The 19162-nt window shown below is 43.7% G+C and overlaps 1 protein-coding gene across 1 annotated transcript; it reads right to left on the reverse strand.

Moving 5' to 3' along the window:
* Positions 1-99: 99 nt before the first annotated feature.
* LOC311128404 (nucleolar RNA helicase 2-like) lies at positions 100-15629 on the reverse strand. The gene is made up of 14 exons (XM_084160524.1): positions 15446-15629; positions 14359-14598; positions 10643-10798; positions 10454-10526; positions 9823-10001; positions 7425-7542; positions 3342-3527; positions 3036-3181; positions 2297-2446; positions 1914-2075; positions 1443-1796; positions 1158-1292; positions 918-962; positions 100-572 (listed from the first exon to the last, which is right to left on the reverse strand). Exons 1-14 carry the CDS (start codon positions 15527-15529, stop codon positions 333-335), a joined length of 2268 nt encoding a protein of 755 aa, XP_084016650.1. The 5' UTR covers positions 15530-15629; the 3' UTR covers positions 100-332.
* Between the last annotated feature and the right edge of the window lie 3533 nt (positions 15630-19162).

Below are 19162 nucleotides of genomic sequence, written 5' to 3' on the forward strand. Positions count from 1 at the left end.
CTCAGGAAATGCCTTTCAAGATACATGAAGCAATGTCCATGGAGGAATTTATTTCTTTAGGAAAAAAAGGAGCAGGTAAAAATAAAATAAAGACAACCATTTCATTCCTCAGACCACCTTTAATGAAAAAACATCTCATTCCAATGAATGGGTTTATCAAGTACAGATAGTTAAATATATAATTGCAAAGCAATCAGCTCGTACATATTTGGTGGATATACTTTTGGGCGCAGGGTTAGCCAGTCCCCCAAACACCAGTAAAAACCGCCAGCTTGGTGTGCAGGAAACAGACAGACAGCCATGTCATCAGTCCAGAGAACGGAAGTCTGTGGTCAATAATCAAATGCACTGCTGAAGCTGCGTTTATGACTGCCTCCACCTCCTCTCCAGTTGCCACCACCACCACCGTTTCTGAAGCCACGGCCACCTCCCCGTCCTCCACCGCCACTTCCACCGAAGGAGCGTCCGTATCCACGGTCGCCGCGGTCACCACCCATGCGCTGTTTCTCCTCCAGCTCAGGGAGCTCTGTGGCGATTGACAGCTGCCAACGTCTACCATCCTGCCACGCATCCTGAGGAAAAGAAAACTGGAGTGGTCACCACAAGTACAATAGTGTCTCTGTGTTACTAACCACATTATCTACTGTGTCCTTAATGAACAAGCATTTGTTAAAAAAACAACAAAAAAAACAATGATGTGAGGGATTGCTTTTGTTATGAAATTTGAGGCAGTAGCATCACTCTGACAAAGCTTGACAGTATGGCTGGGGAAATAATACTCCAAACAATGAAAATGCAGTTTGAAAAATGGGCTTGGATAATTGCTCCCCTTAGCTTTGAATCACCTTACACCAAGCCTTTCACATGTGTCCAATTGCTCACAGTTAAGAGGAAAGGTATCTCTGCTTTCTACTTACTTGGTACTCCTTTACTTTGTCAGCCGGAACATCAAAACAGACTCCCTGCAAAACAAAACCAAAGTTCAGTCAGCGTTTGAACCATAATATTTTCCCTTAACATTAGGCAAGTCAATTACAGAGTCTCAATAGTATTGTCATTATAGTACCAACAGTGAAGGAGGGTGGTTTCATTTCAAAGGTGAAAACAGACGTCACCTGTTCCCTCCCGAACTGAGGCACATTAAATGACAAGCGTACCATTTTTCCCTTGAGGAAGGTCATCCCGCGGATCATGTTGTCAATCTCCTCTCCCAGTTGCTCCTTTAGACCACGCCAAGCACAGCCAATGTTTTGCAGCTCCTGGGAGCAGTTCATTGTCATTGTGGTGTAGCCCTGGAAGGTTTGAATAATAAACATTAAATAGAAGTTCAAACCATTCAAGATGCATTTTAAACCATTCAGGGCATTTACACATCATTCATTATTCAATTGCTACATATAAATAGCACTGAATGTGTGAGTTAGTAGAGCCTGAACACTCACAGCGTCAGAGTTGAGGAGGGACCTCTGCTCCAGTGCAGTGGCACCTGATATGTGTGCCAGGGCGGCAGCCAGGGCATCCACGGCTCCACGCTCCTCAATCAGCTTGGTAGCAGACACACGGAAGTACTCAATGGCTTGGGGAGGCACAGAGTCTAAAAACCTCACTGCATCTTTACTGGAGGATTTGATGATGTCATTGGCAGTGGGCACTCCAACTCGCTTAAATGTGATGCCTGCTTTCTGCTCTACGTATCGGAGCTGGTCTTCCTCTTTGCGTTGGTAGAAACAGATGCAGACGCCTGTCCTGCCAGCCCTACCAGTGCGACCTGACCGGTGAATGTATGACTCCACATCCTGGTAGAGGGTCAAAGCAACGTTCATGTTTTAATACATTATTGTTCTTGCTAGATCAATTAGTGTTACTACACAGGTATAAGACCAACTAACAGTGTTATCAAAGTATTTGTCTACCTTTGGGGGTGAGCACTGCACGACCAGGTCTACCTCTGGGATGTCCAACCCACGAGCAGCAACGTTGGTGGCCACTAAGACCTCAAAGGTGCCACTTCTGAAGCCTTTCAATGTGATCTCCCTCTGCTTCTGAGGAATATCCCCATGAAGTGACTGGGAACTCTGTAACATTCAACATGTATCACAATCAGTCAGATAATAAGCCAATGAACACAGAAATACAGTCAACTACCTCACTTCATTTTCAATGTAATTTCACATCTCAAGTCTAACCTTCCATGTTTATCCTGGTATCAATGTCATACCTCACAAATGTTCTGTATGCACTGTGTAACAAAATGTCAACAACAACAAAAAAAACTGCTATGGCAGGTTTCTGGTACCTGTTTTATGGAGGCGTTCATTGACAACTCGTTGGCATCCTTCTTGGTCTCACAGAAGACGATGGTGCGGCCGTGGCTGCCACTGTACACCTGGACCACATCCCCAATGACTGCAGCCCTCTGGGACCAGTGACACGCAATGGCAAGGTGCTGGGTGGGGAGGAAGAGACAGGACTTTTAATGCTTTTAGTGCTGATAAGTGTGAAAACTACTATGTTTAGTAGGCCTGAGTGAACCACAGTATAAGGTAGATGCAGAGTAGGCAGGTTAATTATCTCTGCTATATGGAAACTGGTTTGCGTGTGAGCATCAGAAGTGGCATAAATGTGTTGTTGTTTTTGGCACAAGAGAGTGCCAAGTTACTTCCAGGTAAGACATAACTTGATCTTTATTGCTGGATTACAACCAAGTAGAAACTAGAATCGTACAAGGGGGATACAGTAATTATGTGTTTAAGGCTCACGTAGCTTTAGCCAGAAGAAACTGGTTCAACAAGTATGATATTTAAGAAATTTGTTGTGCATTTCTTAAGAATCATGCAACTACTATGGAAGTATTATAGCAGCCTGGTGGCTTTACGTTACTCAATAGAAAAAAGCATAAATTATACATTTGTTTTCTAAAATGTACATTTCAAAGATCAACATTTTCATCTGAATTTAATCTGAAGTGGAAACCATTGTCAATCAAAAAATAAAACATCATTTGTGGAAAGCATAACATATATTTTCTTTATTACCTCTACTGTGGTGGCAGCTTTCTGGGTCTTTTTGCCAATGAGGTCCACATGCTCATAGGTTGGCCTCATGTACTTCTTTGCCACAACATACACCCATGGTGGGCATGTGGCAGAGAAGAGCAGGGTCTGGGGGTTGCTCTCAGAGTCTGCACACAGAAAACATTGGATCAGTTGTGTGCATTTACTCTTGTCTGACTCAGTACTATTGATGAGGTATACTATCAAGGCCTCCCATCCAACCCAAGGTAAACCTACAGTATATGGCCTAAATCAATCAATCAATCCCATATGAAAATGTCTCGTTACCTTTTTGGTAAGACGCAGAAAGTATCTCCTCCACCTGTTCTGCAAAGCCCATATCAAGCATTTGGTCCACTTCATCTAATACAACGTGCTTCAATTGAGACAGGTCCAGTTTGTTATTCTGTAGATGGTCCTTGATACGACCTGGAGTTCCCACTAGGACATCGATGCCACTGCGGATTGCATCAACTGAGAAAAAAAAAAGATTTCCACAAATATGATCAACTTAACTGTATGCAATTTACAGAATTACTTTTCACCGAAAAACTAAGGCTGAGGATCGACTTTTCTGGAACCCGCTTCCCGGCGGCTGGGGGTCCTGTGGCTTATGCGCATGTGTGGGATTCTGTACTTTGCGCACATTCCTTCGGCTCTTCCGTTAGAGAACCTCGCTTCACATTTCTCACTGTCAATCATGAATGATAATTCTTCAAATTTTACCGGTGAAACATCCATGCAGCATCTGCATATCAACCATTTGATCTCAATCAGTTTCATGGGGATATGCACTTAGATCTTTAGCTATAAGCTACAAATTCAAAGTAGCCTACAATGTTGTTTTGAATTATGTGCAGTGAGTGAATTTTAGAGCAGATGGTGTTATACTGTAGCATAGCCTACCTGTTTAGTTTCAATCAAAGCACATATTTTGCCTCGCGCGCTGTTGTGTTTTGGCCACATGAGAGAAAAATGCGCCAATTCACACAAACATAAGAAATTAGGTGATGTTTTTTGTCTTACAGTAACATTATACTATGGTATTATATCCTGTTCTGCTATGTAGAATACTATCATTCTGTGATCTTTATTAAGCTTTGATCTAACTTTAATAAATGAGCACCATTCGCCAGAGTAGACTGTTCACGTCAGTAGCCATGAAGTGCTTTGAAAGGCTGGTCATGGCCACATCAACACCATCATGCCGGAAACCCTAGACCCACTCCAATTCGCATACCGCTCCAACAGATCCACAGATGACGCAATCTCAATCGCACTCCACACTGCCCTTTCCCACCGGGACAAAAGGAACTCCTATGTGAGAATGCTGTTCATTGACTACAGCTCAGCGTTCAACACCATAGTGCCCACAATGCTCATCACTAAGCTAAGGACCCTGGGACTAAACACCTCCCTATGCAACTGGATCCTGGACTTCCTGATGGGCCGCCTCCAGGTGGTAAGGGTAGGCAACAACACATCTGCCACGCCGATCCTCAACACTGGGGCCCCTCAGGGGTGCGTGCTTAGTCCCCTCCTGTACTCCCTGTTCAACCACGACTGCGTGGCCAAGCACGACTCCAACACCATCATTAAGTTTGCTGACGACACAACAGTGGTAGGCCTGATCACCGACAACGATGAGACGGCCTATAGGGAGGAGGTCAGAGACCTGGCAGTGTGGTGCCAGGACAACAACCTCTCCCTCAACGTGAGCAAGACAAAGGAGCTGATCGTGGACTATAGGAAAAGGAGAGCCGAACAGGCCTCCATTAACATCGACGGGGATGAAGTGGAGCGGGTCAAGAGTTTCAAGTTCCTTGCTGTCCACATCACCAACAAACTATCATGGTCCAAACACACCAAGACAGTTGTGAAGAGGGCACGACAACACATTTTCCCCCTCAGGAGACTGAAAAGATTTGGCATGGGTCCCCAGATCCTCAAAACGTTCTACAGCTGCACCATCGAGAGCATCCTGACCGGTTGCATCACTGCCTGGTATGGCAACTGCTCGGCATCTGACCGTAAGGTGCTACAGAGGGTAGTGCATACGGCCCAGTACATCACTGGGGCCAAGCTTCTTGACATCCAGGACCTATATACTAGGCGGTGTCAGGAAGGGCCAAAGAAATTGTCAGAATCCAGTCAACCAAGTCAGACTGTTCTCTCTGCTACCGCATGGCAACCGGAGCGCCAAGTCTAGGACCAAAAGGCTCATTAACAGCTTCTACCCCCAAGCCATAAGACTGCTGAACAATTAATCAAATGCCCCCCCCACCCCCACCAGTACACTGCTGCTACTCGCTGTTTATTATCTACTCAGTCACTTTACAAATTACCTCGACTAACCTGTACCCCCGCACATTGACTCGGTACCGGTACCCCCTGTATATAGCCTCGTTATTGTTATGTCATTTTCTTGAGCTACTTTTCTTTTTTTGTTCTTTTTTTAAACTTTACTTTATTTAGTAAATGTTCTTAACTATTTCTTGAACTGCATTGTTGCTTAAGGGCTTGTACAGTGAGTGAAAAAAGTATTTGATCCCCTGCTGATTTTGTATGTTTGCCCACTGACAAATAAATTATATATAATTTTAATGGTAGGTTTATTTGAACAGTGAGAGACAGAATAACAAACAAAAAAATCCAGAAAAACGCATGTCAAAAATGTTATATATTGATTTGCATTTTAATGAGGGAAATAAGTATTTGACCCCTCTGCAAAACATGACTTAGTACTTGGTGGCAAAACCCTTGTTGGCAATCACAGAGGTCAGACGTGTCTTGTAGTTGGCCACCAGGTTTGCACACATCTCAGGAGGGATTTTGTCCCACTCCTCTTTGCAGATCTTCTACAAGTCATTAAGGTTTCGAGGCTGACGTTTGGCAACTCGAACCTTCAGCTCCCTCCACAGATTTTCTATGGGATTAAGGTCTGGAGACTGGCTAGGCCGCTCCAGGACCTTAATGTGCTTCTTCTTGAGCCACTCCTTTGTTGCCTTGGCCGTGTGTTTTGCGTCATTGTCATGCTGGAATACCCATCCACAACCCATTTTCAATGCCCTGGCTGAGGGAAGGAGGTTCTCACTCAAGATTTGACGGTACATGGCCCCGTCCATCGTCCCTTTGATGCGGTGAAGTTGTCCTGTCCCCTTAGCAGAAAAACACCCCCAAAGCATAATGTTTCCACCTCCATGTTTGACGGTGGGGATGGTGTTCTTGGGGTCATAGGCAGCATTCCTCCTCCTCCAAACACGGCGAGTTGAGTTGATGCCAAAGAGCTCGATTTTGGTCTCATCTGACCACAACACTTTCACCCAGTTCTCCTCTGAATCATTCAGATGTTCATTGGCAAACTTCAGACGGCCCTGTATATGTGCTTTCTTGAGCCTTGCGGGCGCTGCAGGATTTCTGTCCTTCACGGCGTAGTATGTTACCAATTGTTTTCTTGGTGACTATGGTCCCAGTTGCCTTGAGATCATTGACAAGATCCTCCCGTGTAGTTCTGGGCTGATTCCTCACCGTTCTCATGATCATTGCAACTCCACGAGGTGAGATCTTGCAAGGAGCCCCAGGCCGAGGGAGATTGACAGTTATTTTGTGTTTCTTCCATTTGCGAATAATCGCACCAACTGTTGTCACCTTCTCACCAAGCTGCTTGGCGATGGTCTTGTAGCCCATTCCAGCCTTGTGTAGGTCTACAATCTTGTCGCTGACATCCTTGGAGAGCTCTTTGGTCTTGGCCATGGTGGAGAGTTTGGAATCTGATTGATTGATTGCTTCTGTGGACAGGTGTCTTTTATACAGGTAACAAACTGAGATTAGGAGCACTCCCTTTAAAAGTGTGCTCCTAATATCAGCTCGTTACCTGTATAAAAGACACCTGGGAGCCAGAAATCTTTCTGATTGAGAGGGGGTCAAATACTTATTTCCCTCATTAAAATGCAAATCAATTTATAACATTTTTGACATGCGTTTTTCTGGATTTTTTTGTTGTTATTCTGTGTCTCACTGTTCAAATAAATCTACCATTAAAATTATAGACTGATAACTTCTTTGTCAGTGGGAAAACGTACAAAATCAGCAGGGGATCAAATACTTTTTTCCTTCACTGTAAGTAAGCATTTCACGCTAAGGTCTACACCTGTTTTATTGGGCACATGTGACAAATAATATTTGATTTCTCTACGAGTGGAGCGGAGACTGTGTAGAGTGAGGGTCCGGCACATGCGCAGAGGCTTCGGGACTTTTAGCTGTTGGGAGGAAAGGTTCTGAAAGGTTGGATCCGCAGCCACTCGTAAATAATAAGCACTTTGCAATGAAGCCGAATTTTTGTACCATATCAATTGTAGGAATACTACTCACGTTGAGGGTTGTAGGAGCTCCCACCATAGAAACAGGTAACAGACAGTTTCTTTGTCATGTCCTTGAAATCCTTGGATACTTGAATAGCCAATTCTCTCGTTGGAGCAAGGCACAGAACCTAACAAAAGGGGAAACGGTTAATGATGAGAAAAAAAACATCAAGCATTCCAGAAGCATTTTGGACAACAGATTATGCATGCTCCACAAAACTATACTTAAGCAATAATAAGCCATATACCCCCCAAAATTAAAACAGATAACTGCCTTATTGCAATTATAAACCGGTTACCAACATGAATATAACAGCAAACAAGTAGATTTGCTTCATACACGTTGTATATAGTCCGATATACAGTGCCTTCAGAAAGTATTCATACTCCTTGACTTATTCCACATTTTGTTGTGTTACAGCCCGAATTCAAAAATGATTAAATATATTTTTCCCCCTCACCCATCTACACACAATACCCCATAATGACAAAGTGAAAACATGTTGTTTTCACTTTATTGAAAATGAAATACAGAAATCAAATTTACAGAAGTATTCACACTCGAGTCAATACATCTTATCACCTTTGGCAGCGATTACAGCTGAGTCTTTCTGGGTAAATCTAAGAGCTTTGCATACCTGGATTGTACAATATTTGCCCATTATTCTTTCCTAAATTCTTCAAGCTCTGTCAAATTGGTTGTTTATCATTGTTAGACAACCATTTTCATGTCTTGCCATAGATTTTCAAGCAGATTCAAGTCAAAACTGTAACTCTGCAACTCAGGAACATTCAATGTCGTCTTGGTAAGCAACTCCAGTGTATATTTGGCCTTGTGTTTTAGGTCATTGTCCTGCTGAAAGGCCAATTCATCTCCCAGTGTCTGGTGGAAGCAGACTGAACCAGGTTTTCCTCTAGGATTTTTCCTGTGCTTAGCTCTATTCCGTTTCTTTTTATCCTGCAAAACTCCCCAGTCCTTAACGATTACAAGCATACCCATAACATGCTGCAGCCACCACTATGCTTGAAAATATGGAGAGTGATACTCAGTAATGTGTTGTATTGGATTTGCCCCAAACATAACACATTGTATTCAGGACAAAAAGTGAATTGCTTTGCCACATTTTTTGCAGTATTACTTTAGTGCCTTGTTGCAAACAGGATGCATGTTTTGGAATATTTTTATTCTGTACAGGCTTCCTTCTTTTAGCTCCATCAATTAGGTTAGTATTGTGGAGTAACTACAATGTTGTTGATCCATCCTCAGTTCTCCTTTCACAGCCATTAAACTCTGTAACTGTTTTAAAGTCACAATTGGCCTCATGGTGAAATCCCTGAGCGGTTTCCTTCCTCTCCGGCAACTGAGTTAGGAAGGACGCCTGCATCTTTGTAGTGACTAGGTGTATTGATACACCATTGAAGGTGTAATTAATAACTTCACCATGCTCAAAGTGATATCCAATGTCTGCTTTTTTATCTATCAATAGGCGCCCTTTTTTGGGAGGCATTGGAAAACATCCCTGGTCATTGTGGTTGAATCTGTGTTTGAAATTCACTGATCGCCTGGGGGACCTTACAGATAATTGTACAGTGAGGGAAAAAAGTATTTGATCCCCTGCTGATTTTGTACGTTTGCCCACTGACAAAGACATGATCAGTCTATAATTTTAATGGTAGGTTTATTTGAACAGTGAGAGACAGAATAACAACAACAAAAATCCAGAAGAAAACATGTCAAAAATGTTATAAATTGGGGGGTCAAATACTTATTTCTCTCATTATAATGCAAATCAATGTATAAAATTTTTGACATGCGTTTTTCTGGATTTTTTTGTTGTTTCTGTCTCTCACTGTTCAAATAAACCTACCATTAAAATTATAGACTGATAATTTCTTTGTCAATGGGCAAACGTACACAATCAGCAGGGGATCAAATACTTTTTTCCCTCACTGTATGTGTGGGGTACAGAGATGAGGTAGTCATTCAAAAATCATGTTAAACACTATTATTGCACACAGTGAGTCCATGCAATTTATTTGACTTGTTAAGCACATTTTTACTCCAGAACTTATTTAGGCTTGCCATTGACTAAAGACATATCAGCTTTTCATTTTTAATTTATTTGTAAAATTTTCAAAAAACTTTATTCCACTTTGACATGATGGGGTATTGTGTGTAGGCAAGTGAGAAAAAAAACTCAATTTAATCATTTTTAAATTCAGTCTGTAACAACAAAATGTGGAAAAAGTCAACTGTGGAATGCTGTTTCAGCATCCAGGTTGGAATGCTGTTTCAGCCAATCAGCATCCAGGACCCAAATTACCCAGTTTATAATATGTAATTGACAGTATCTTAGCACTAACAGCAAATGCTGAATATTTTATGACAGTATCTGCAGCAGACCTACCTTTGGGGCTCTGCCCCTCCTCTTGTCATCCGGGTCATTTTGGATTTTCTCGATCAGCGGAATGGCAAAAGCTAATGTTTTGCCAGTGCCTGTTCTTGCCTGACCAATTACATCCTTTCCCTCATACACTGAATTGAAGGTTTGGGTTTGGATGTCAAAGAGGTAAGATATGCCTCGTGCTAGGGGGGAAATAAATGGTTAAAATTTAGGTTAAAGTGGATTAAAGTTGTTTTACCAGAAATGAAAGGGATACTTCAGGATTTTGGCAATTAATCCCTTTATCTACTTCCCCAGAGTCAGATGAATTTATGGATTTTTATGTCTGCGTGCAGTTTGAAGGAAGTTGCTAAATAGCATTAGCACAATCGCGCAAAAGATAGAATATACTTCCAGTCATTGTGCTAATGCTAGTTAGCATTGGCTCGCGAAACTACCTCTAACTTCCTTCATACTGGATGAAGAGATAAAAAAATTGTATCCATGAGTTCATCTGACTCTGTGGAAGTAGATAAAGGGCTTCACTGCAAAAATCCAGAAATATCCCTTTAAATAATAGATTGCACCTTTAAAAATAGGTAACAACTCAAACAGCATTTTTGTTGCATGAAAATTGACAAATAAGGAAAAATACCTTGAAGTAGTTTGATGGTGTTGGGGGAGATTCTGAAGTTTGAAAAGGCTCCCTCTTTTTGTTCTGGTGTCTCCTAATGGCATGAAAAAAGAAAAGAAATACAATGTTCTTAAACTCCTTTAAATCGTTTTTCCACAAACCACCATGGTACATCTTCACTGAATGAGAACATCACTGGGAAAGACTCACGGTTTCTTTTTCACCGTCACTGCCGGAGTCTTTGCTTGATTGTGCTGGAGTTGTCGCTGTGGAATGTCCATTAGTTTGTGCGATCAGCTTGGTAGTCTCAGGCAACACTCCGTTGACTACTTCTTCTGACGTCTTTTTCTTCTTCTTCTTCTTCTTCTGTTGGTAATGACAAAATGGGACATGTTAAAAAGATGCCTTGCCATGGTAATTACCGATGAACATTTGATTATTACACCGCGTGGCTGCTGCCTCTCTAACCTGGTGGTCCCTGCACACACCACCCACGTGGAGTTCCAGGTCTCAGGCAGCCTCTGGAACTGCCGTTCTGCTGCCAACAAGGCAGAGTTCATCTCAGCCTATGCTACCCTCCAGTCCCTCGACTTCTTGGCGCTGACGGAAACATGGATTACCACTGAAAACACTGCTACTCCTACTGCTCTCTCCTCGTCTGACCATGTGTTCTCGCATACCCCGAGAGCATCTGGTCAGCGGGGTGGTGGCACAGGAATCCTCATCTCTCCCAAGTGGACATTCTCTATTTTTCCCCTGACCCATCTGTCTATCTCCTCATTTGAATTCCATGCTGTCACAGTCACTAGCCCATTTAAGCTTAATATCCTTGTCATCTATCGCCCTCCAGGTTCCCTTGGAGAGTTCATCAATGAGCTTGACGCCTTGATAAGTTCCTTTCCTGAGGATGGCTCACCCCTCACAGTTCTGGGGGACTTCAACCTCCCTACGTCTACCTTTGACTCATTTCTCTCTGCCTCCTTCGTTCCACTCCTCTCCTCTTTTGACCTCACCCTCTCACCGTCCCCCCCTACTCACAAGGCAGGCAATACGCTTGACCTCATCTTTACTAGATGCTGTTCTTCTACTAATCTCACTGCAACTCCCCTCATGTCTCCGACCACTACTTTGTATCCTTTTCTCTCTCGCTCTCCTCCAACACTACTCACTCTGCCCCTACTCAGATGGTAATGCGCCGTCGCAACCTTCGCTCTCTCTCTCCCGCTACTCTCTCCTCTTCCATCCTATCATCTCTTCCCTCTGCTCAATCCTTCTCCCTCCAATCTCCTGATTCTGCCTCCTCATCCCTCCTCTCCTCCCTTTCTGCATCCTTTGACTCTCTATGTCCCCTATCCTCCCGGCCGGCTCGGTCCTCCCCTTCAGCTCCGTGGCTTGATGACTCATTGCGAGCTCACAGAACAGGGCTCCAGGCAGCTGAGCGGAAATGGAGGAAAACTAGACTCCCTGCGGACCTGGCATCTTTTCACTCCCTCCTCTCTACATTTTCTTCATCTGTTTCTGCTGCTAAGGCCACTTTCTACCACTCTAAATTCCAAGCATCTGCCTCTAACCCTAGGAAGCTCTTTGCCACCTTCTCCTCCCTGCTGAATCCTCCTCCCCCTCCCCCCCTCCTCCCTCTCTGTGGATGACTTCGTCAAACATTTTGAAAAGAAGGTTGACGACATCCGATCCTCGTTTGTTAAGTCAAATGACACTGCTGGTCCTGCTCACACTGCCCTACCCTATGCTTTGACTTCTTTCTCCCCTCTCTCTCCAGATAAAATCTTGCGACTTGTGACGGCCGGCCGCCCAACAACCTGCCCGCTTGACCCTATCCCCTCCTCTCTTCTCCAGACCATCTCCGGTGACCTTCTCCCTTACCTCACCTCGCTGATCAACTCATCCTTGACCGCTGGCTATGTCCCTTCCGTCTTCAAGAGAGCGAGAGTTGCACCCCTTCTCAAAAAACCAACACTCGATCCCTCTGATGTCAACAACTACAGACCAGTATCCCTTCTTTCTTTTCTCTCCAAAACTATTGAGCGTGCCGTCTTTAGCCAACTCTCTTGCTATCTCTCTCAGAATGACCTTCTTGATCCAAACCAGTCAGGTTTCAAGACTGGTCATTCAACTGAGACTGCTCTTCTCTGTGTCACGGAGGCTCTCCTTACTGCTAAAGCTAACTCTCTCTCCTCTGCTCTTGTCCTTCTAGACCTGTCTGCTGCCTTTGATACTGTGAACCATCAGATCCTCCTCTCCACCCTCTCCGAGCTGGGCATCTCCGGCGCGGCTCACTCTTGGATTGCGTCCTACCTGACCGGTCGCTCCTACCAAGTGGCGTGGCGAGAAGCTGTCTCCGCACCACATGCTCTCAACACTGGTGTCCCCCAGGGCTCAGTTCTAGGCCCTCTCCTATTCTCGCTATACACCAAGTCACTTGGCTCTGTCATATCCTCACATGGCCTCTCCTATCATTGCTACGCAGACGACACACAACTAATCTTCTCCTTTCCCCCTTCTGATAACCAGGTGGCGAATCGCATCTCTGCATGTCTGGCAGACATATCAGTATGGATGACGGATCACCACCTCAAGCTGAACCTTGGCAAGACGGAGCTGTTCTTCCTCCCGGGGAAGGACTGCCCGTTCCATGATCTCGCCATCACGGTTGACAACTCTGTTGTGTCCTCCTCCCAGAGTGCGAAGAGCCTTGGCGTGACCCTGGACAACACCCTGTCGTTCTCCGCTAACATCAAGGCGGTGACCCGATTCTGTAGGTTCATGCTCTACAACATTCGGAGAGTACGACCCTGCCTTACACAGGAAGCGGCACAGGTCCTAATCCAGGCACTTGTCATCTCCTGTCTGGATTACTGCAACTTGCTGTTGGCTGGGCTCCCTGCCTGTGCCATTAAACCCCTACAACTCATCCAGAATGCCGCATCCCGTCTGGTGTTCAACCTTCCCAAGTTCTCTCACGTCACCCCGCTCCTCCGCACACTCCACTGGCTTCCAGTTGAAGCTCGCATCTGCTACAAACCATGGTGCTTGCCTACGGAGCTGTGAGGGGAACGGCACCTCCGTACCTTCAGGCTCTGATCAGTCCCTACACCCAAACGAGGGCATTGCGTTCATCCACCTCTGGCCTGCTGGCTCCCCTACCTCTGCTGAAGCACAGTTCCCGCTCAGCCCAGTCAAAACTGTTCGCTGCTCTGGCACCCCAATGGTGGAACAAGCTCCCTCACGACGCCAGGACAGCGGAGTCACTCACCACCTTCCGGAGACATTTGAAACCCCACCTCTTTAAGGAATACCTGGGATAGGATAAAGTAATCCTTCTACCCCCCCCCCCCCCCCCCAAAAAAAAAAAAAAACATTGTAAAGTGGTTATCCCACTGGCTATAAGGTGAATGCACCAATTTGTAAGTCGCTCTGGATAAGAGCGTCTGCTAAATGACGTAAATGTAAAAATTATAAAATGATTATAATAATTCCTATCTTAAGACGAACAAAAATAAATAGTGGTCCTCTGTAGCTCAATTGGTAGAGCATGGCGCTTGTAACGCCAGGGTAGTGGATTCCATCCCCGGGACCACCCATCGTAAAAATGTATGCACGCATGACTGTAAGTCGCTTTGGATAAAAGTGTCTGCTAAATGGCATATTATTATTATATTATAAGAGATATCCTGTGTAGCTCAGTTGGTAGAGCATGGCGCTTGCAACGCCAGGGTTGTGGGTTCAATTCCCACTGGAGACCAGTACAAAAATGTATGCACTCACTAACTGTAAGTCGCTCTGGATAAGAGCGTCTGCTAAATGACTCAAATGTAAATGTAGATATAAAAAAAAATCAATACCCATCCATTGTAATGCAGTACTGAGTGTAGGAATGTTTTATCAAAACACTATGTACTATAAGTTACCTCAGTTGCTTTGTCATTGTCTGCAGACTCCTCATTGGAATGAGATGCGTTGTTCTTCAAAGGTGATTCAACATTTCCATTAACATCAATGGATTTGTTCACGTCCTCGTTTGCTTTGCCCACTTTTTCTTTCTTCTTCTTCTTCTTGGGAGCAGGAGGTTCACAGTCAGGCTCCTCTTCAATAACCGTTTTCTGTTTCTTGATTTTCTTTCCCTCCTTGGTCTTCTTCTCCTTTACTTTCTACAAACCAAACATAGTGCACCATACATTAGTTGAAGGGGAAAGAATAGTAGCAAGCTATATCAATGTATAGCTACATTTCTTACCACATAACAGTGCTAGTGAACTAGAACCTAAGTAGAGAGATAGATTGATCATTATTGACATACTGTATTGGATACATTGTTACAAGTTCAAAGCTGACTAGCTAGGTATGCTGCATTCACGTGCTAGTTGGAACTGGGAATCTAGGAAATGTCCGACTTAAAACTGGTTGAACGCGGCACGTGCGTAACAACAACTAGTCAATTTCTGAGTTTCCTAGTTCACACTAGCATGTAAGCAACTGGGAACAGTCGGAACCCGTTTTTCCGAGATCGCAGCTGCTTGAACGCACTGAAGTCAGAGATTACCGACTTCCCAGTTGTCTTGAACGTGGCATTAGAATGGCAACATGTCGAGCAACGTCATCAAGTGCTGTACGTAGCACAAATTGATAGGCTGTGACCGTACCAGAGTACATCGGGGCACGTTGATCCTTCTGTTATGAAGATCAACTGAGCACGTGTCATGGGCACGAGGCTGCGCACTAGTAGCAATGAAAATGCCATGTGCCGGTACTAGCTACTTTCTACAATGATTGACAGTTATTTAAATCTCGAACTACTTGTATTTTCCTTACCTCTAGCTAACGTAATGGCAATAATATATTAGCAATATGACATTCGTGGCGACATGATATAACGTTAAATTAGCTACCACGCGGCTGTAGAATGTAACTAGGTAGCTGCTAGCAGGCGGTGCTAACGCAGTTTCGGCTGTTTTAGCAAACGGAAACAACCAGCTATTTGTGTTCTATTTTACTTACTTTGGGTGTCGTACTGCCCGCACTAATGTCCAGTTCACCTTCCATCCCGATGTCTTCGGTTTCAAAAATAATCTTTGATGGCATCTTCCCCGGTTGTTTTCCCTTCGAGTGGACACTAGCTAACCCTACGGGTACGCTTACAGAAAGGAACGACAAGAGCGTGCGGTGTTGAGCTAGACCTTTTACAAGCATAGAAATTGAGTAGGTAGAATGGACCTCCCATTGGAAGCCAGTACAAAGCCATTTGAACGCCGTGATGTGGAACTTTAAGTTTGTTCTTTAATTTACAAAGATGTGTGTATTCTTCTTTGTAGGTGCTTTATGCGTCTTGCTCTCCATAAATGTTAATCTCTCAACTGCGCAGACATGATGGTTTTATGAAAAATAATGTACAAAATACATATTTATTCTACTTCTAGGGATATGACGGAAAGCCAGAGTCATAACACAGTGGTATTGCTATGTTGATGGGTTTTCCTTTTTTTGTTGCTCAAATCAACAATGTTGAATACTGTAGAAGAAGAAAATAATAAGATGTATTTTTAATTTTTTATCCATTGTCAGAGCACACAGATTATTTTGTATTTTTGCTTTATCCCAACACATTTTAGAGATTAGACAACAAAATCAGAGATTAGACAACATAGTCCGCCGCAATGCAGCGCCCCAGCAATTTAGGGGTTAAGTGCATTGCTCAACGGCACAGCGAATGGCAGGAGATGCATCTATGATACGGGTTACAACCAATGACGTATATACACCGAGTGCACAAAACATTAGGAACACCTTCCTAATATTGAGTTGCACCCCATTTTCCACTCAGAACAGCCTCAATTCGTCAGGGCATGGACTCTACAATGTGTCCAAAGCGGTCCACAGGGATGCTGGCCCATGTTGACTCCATTGCTTCCCACAGTTGTGTCAAGTTGGCTAGTAGTGGATCGCTACTTCAAATAGCTTGTTCCATCTTATCCCACAGATGTGAACATACAGATGTGAACATTCCTGGACAATCCTAGCCTTGTGGCATGGGGCATTATCCTGCTGAAAAAAATCAATTTGCAGATGGATACACTGCTGCCATGAAGGGATGCACCTGATTGGCAATGATGTTCAGCTATCCTGTGGCATTCAAATGTTGCCCCACTTTTATCAAGGGGCCCAATGTGTGCCATGAAAACACACCCCACACCAACACCACCACTCTGCAATGTTGACACGCGGCATGATGGATGCATGTACTCTTGGTTTTCGCCATACCCTAGTCCTCCCATCAGCATGAAACAGCAGGAACCGGGACTCATCAGACCAGGCAATGTTTTTCCAATTCTTCAGTGTTCAGTGTTTTCGTTCCTTAGCCCACTGCAACCTCAGTTTCTTGTTTTTTGCTGAAAGAAGTGGAACTCTGTAAGGTCGGTTGCCATACCCTATTCGTGTCAAAGTACGATGAGTTGTGCATTCTTCTATGGGTCTTTGAGCACCAATGTTGTCCTGGACTGTCAGTTGACTAACTGTAGCCCGTCACTTGCTCTGCACAAGTTGTGTCAGCCTCCTTTGTCGTCTTTCGTCAATGACCCATTTTCAACCACTGGCCATGCTGTTGGCTGGATGTCCTTTGGGTGATGGACCATTCTTGATACACACAGGAAACACTTGAGTGTGAAAAACACAGCAGTGTTGCAGTTCTTGACACACTCAAACCGGTGCGCCTGGCACCTACTACCATACCCTGTTCAAAGGCACTTAAATCTTTTGTCTTGCCCATTCACCCTCTGAATGACACACAAACCCAATCCATATCTCAATTGTCTCAAGGCTTAAAAATCATTCTTTAATCTGTCTCCTACCCTTCATCTACACTGATTGAAGTGGATTTAACAGGAGAGATCAATAAGGGATCATAGCTTTCACCTGGTAGTCTATGTCATGGAACGAGCAGGTGTTCCTAATGTTTTGTACATTCAGTGTGTGTATATATTTTACCAGAGAAACGTTAATGTTTTTCATATGTCACATGCACTTATCAAAGTCTTTTTACAAACTTCATAATTGGCAGTGTACAAGATTAAAGCTTTGAGTGACCTGACCAAATTCACATAGAAATGTGAGCTATAAATCTGTCATTCTCATTGAAAGCAAGTCTAAGAAGCATAGATTTGTTCTATGTGTGTGATTTCTTTGCTTCCTGTTCTTCAGTTTCATTTTTGCATCTTTTCCTTTCAGTTTTGTACACCAGCTTCAAACAGTTGAAAATAAAATAAAAAATGGTTATGGAAAAAATATTTTGTACACAGTGTTTATCATTGGTTGCAACTGATACTAGATGCCAGCAGCTACCCTCCAGCTGCCAGTTCACTCACTGACTTAAGATTCGAACTCTAGCCTACCTGGCGCCCACACCAGACAAACACAATGATATTCTGGTCCAATTCTGATTAAGCAATAAGGCCCGATGGGGTGTAGTATATGGCCAATATACCAAGGCTAAGGGCTTCTCTTATGCACGATGCAAAGCAGAGTGCCTGGATAGAGCCCCTAGCCGTGGTATGTTGGCCATATACCACAAACCCCAGAGGTGCCTTAATGCTATCATAAACTGGTTACCAACGTAATTAGAGCAGTACAAATAAATGTTTTGTCATACATTTATTGCTTTTTAGTGCTGTCAGCCAATCAGTATTGCGTGCTCGAACCACCCCGTTTATAATCAATTATAGGTCACCATAGCCCATGAAAAATACTGTAGAATTAAACATTAAAAATCCTTATGATATTGGGAAGTGATCACCAACCTTTTCTGAGTCAAGATCACTTTCGCAGTCAAAAAGCAAGACAAGATCTACAGATCAGATTTTTTAAAATCATGACTTAACAAAAATGTAACATTAACCTAATAAAAACAGTTCTGTAGGAATGAGGTTTGTGCAGTAGGCCCAATACATGGTCCTCTGTAGCTCAGCTGGTAGATCACGGCGCTTGTAACGCCAAGGTAGTGGGTTCGATCCCTGGGACCACCCATACACACACAAAAAATTTATGCACTCATGACTGTAAATCGCTTTGGATAAAAGCGTCTGCTAAATGGCATATTTAATACATTATCACAGCATATTGGAAATATGCCTGGCCTACCAATATTGTATTCTCAGACCATATTATATTTAAGAACTCGAGCTTTGATAACAAAATACATCAGTTGGTGTATCACTTGCGAGGCACAGCTGAGCATAAATTTAAATAATTAGCTTTTTTATTTTGCTGGACTGATGGTACCTGCGTCTGATGGTTATTGTGCTTTCAAGACAAATGGGAACTTGGAATAAAAACGAGACCAAATCATGTCGTCAGTGATCTTCAGGTCGGAAAATCGGAGCTCTAGAAAGATGCCCGAGTTTCCTTTCCTATTTTTCCCAGTTGGATCAATTTTTTTCCCCGAGTTCCCAGTTGTTTTGAACAACATTAGTCTCAGCGGAGGGAGGGCAGCAGAGTGTACGCCTCTCACGGTCCCTGCTCGCTCCTTCCTTTCCTCCGGTGAGACTGACCAGAAAGAGGAGACACTGTCTTCCACCTGATGGCGAAATTCGAGTCGCACCGTATCTGCCTCATGCACAATTTTATGTTGTTCCTATGACCAGAGAAAGTGAAATATTCCTCAATATTAAAATATACACGACGAGCTGCTAATAATAATAAAAACGTAGGGCGACTCATTCATTG

The sequence above is a fragment of the Coregonus lavaretus genome (genome assembly GCF_964263955.1).
Source record: "Coregonus lavaretus genome assembly, chromosome: 1".
In the NCBI taxonomy this organism is placed as follows: domain Eukaryota; kingdom Metazoa; phylum Chordata; class Actinopteri; order Salmoniformes; family Salmonidae; genus Coregonus; species Coregonus lavaretus.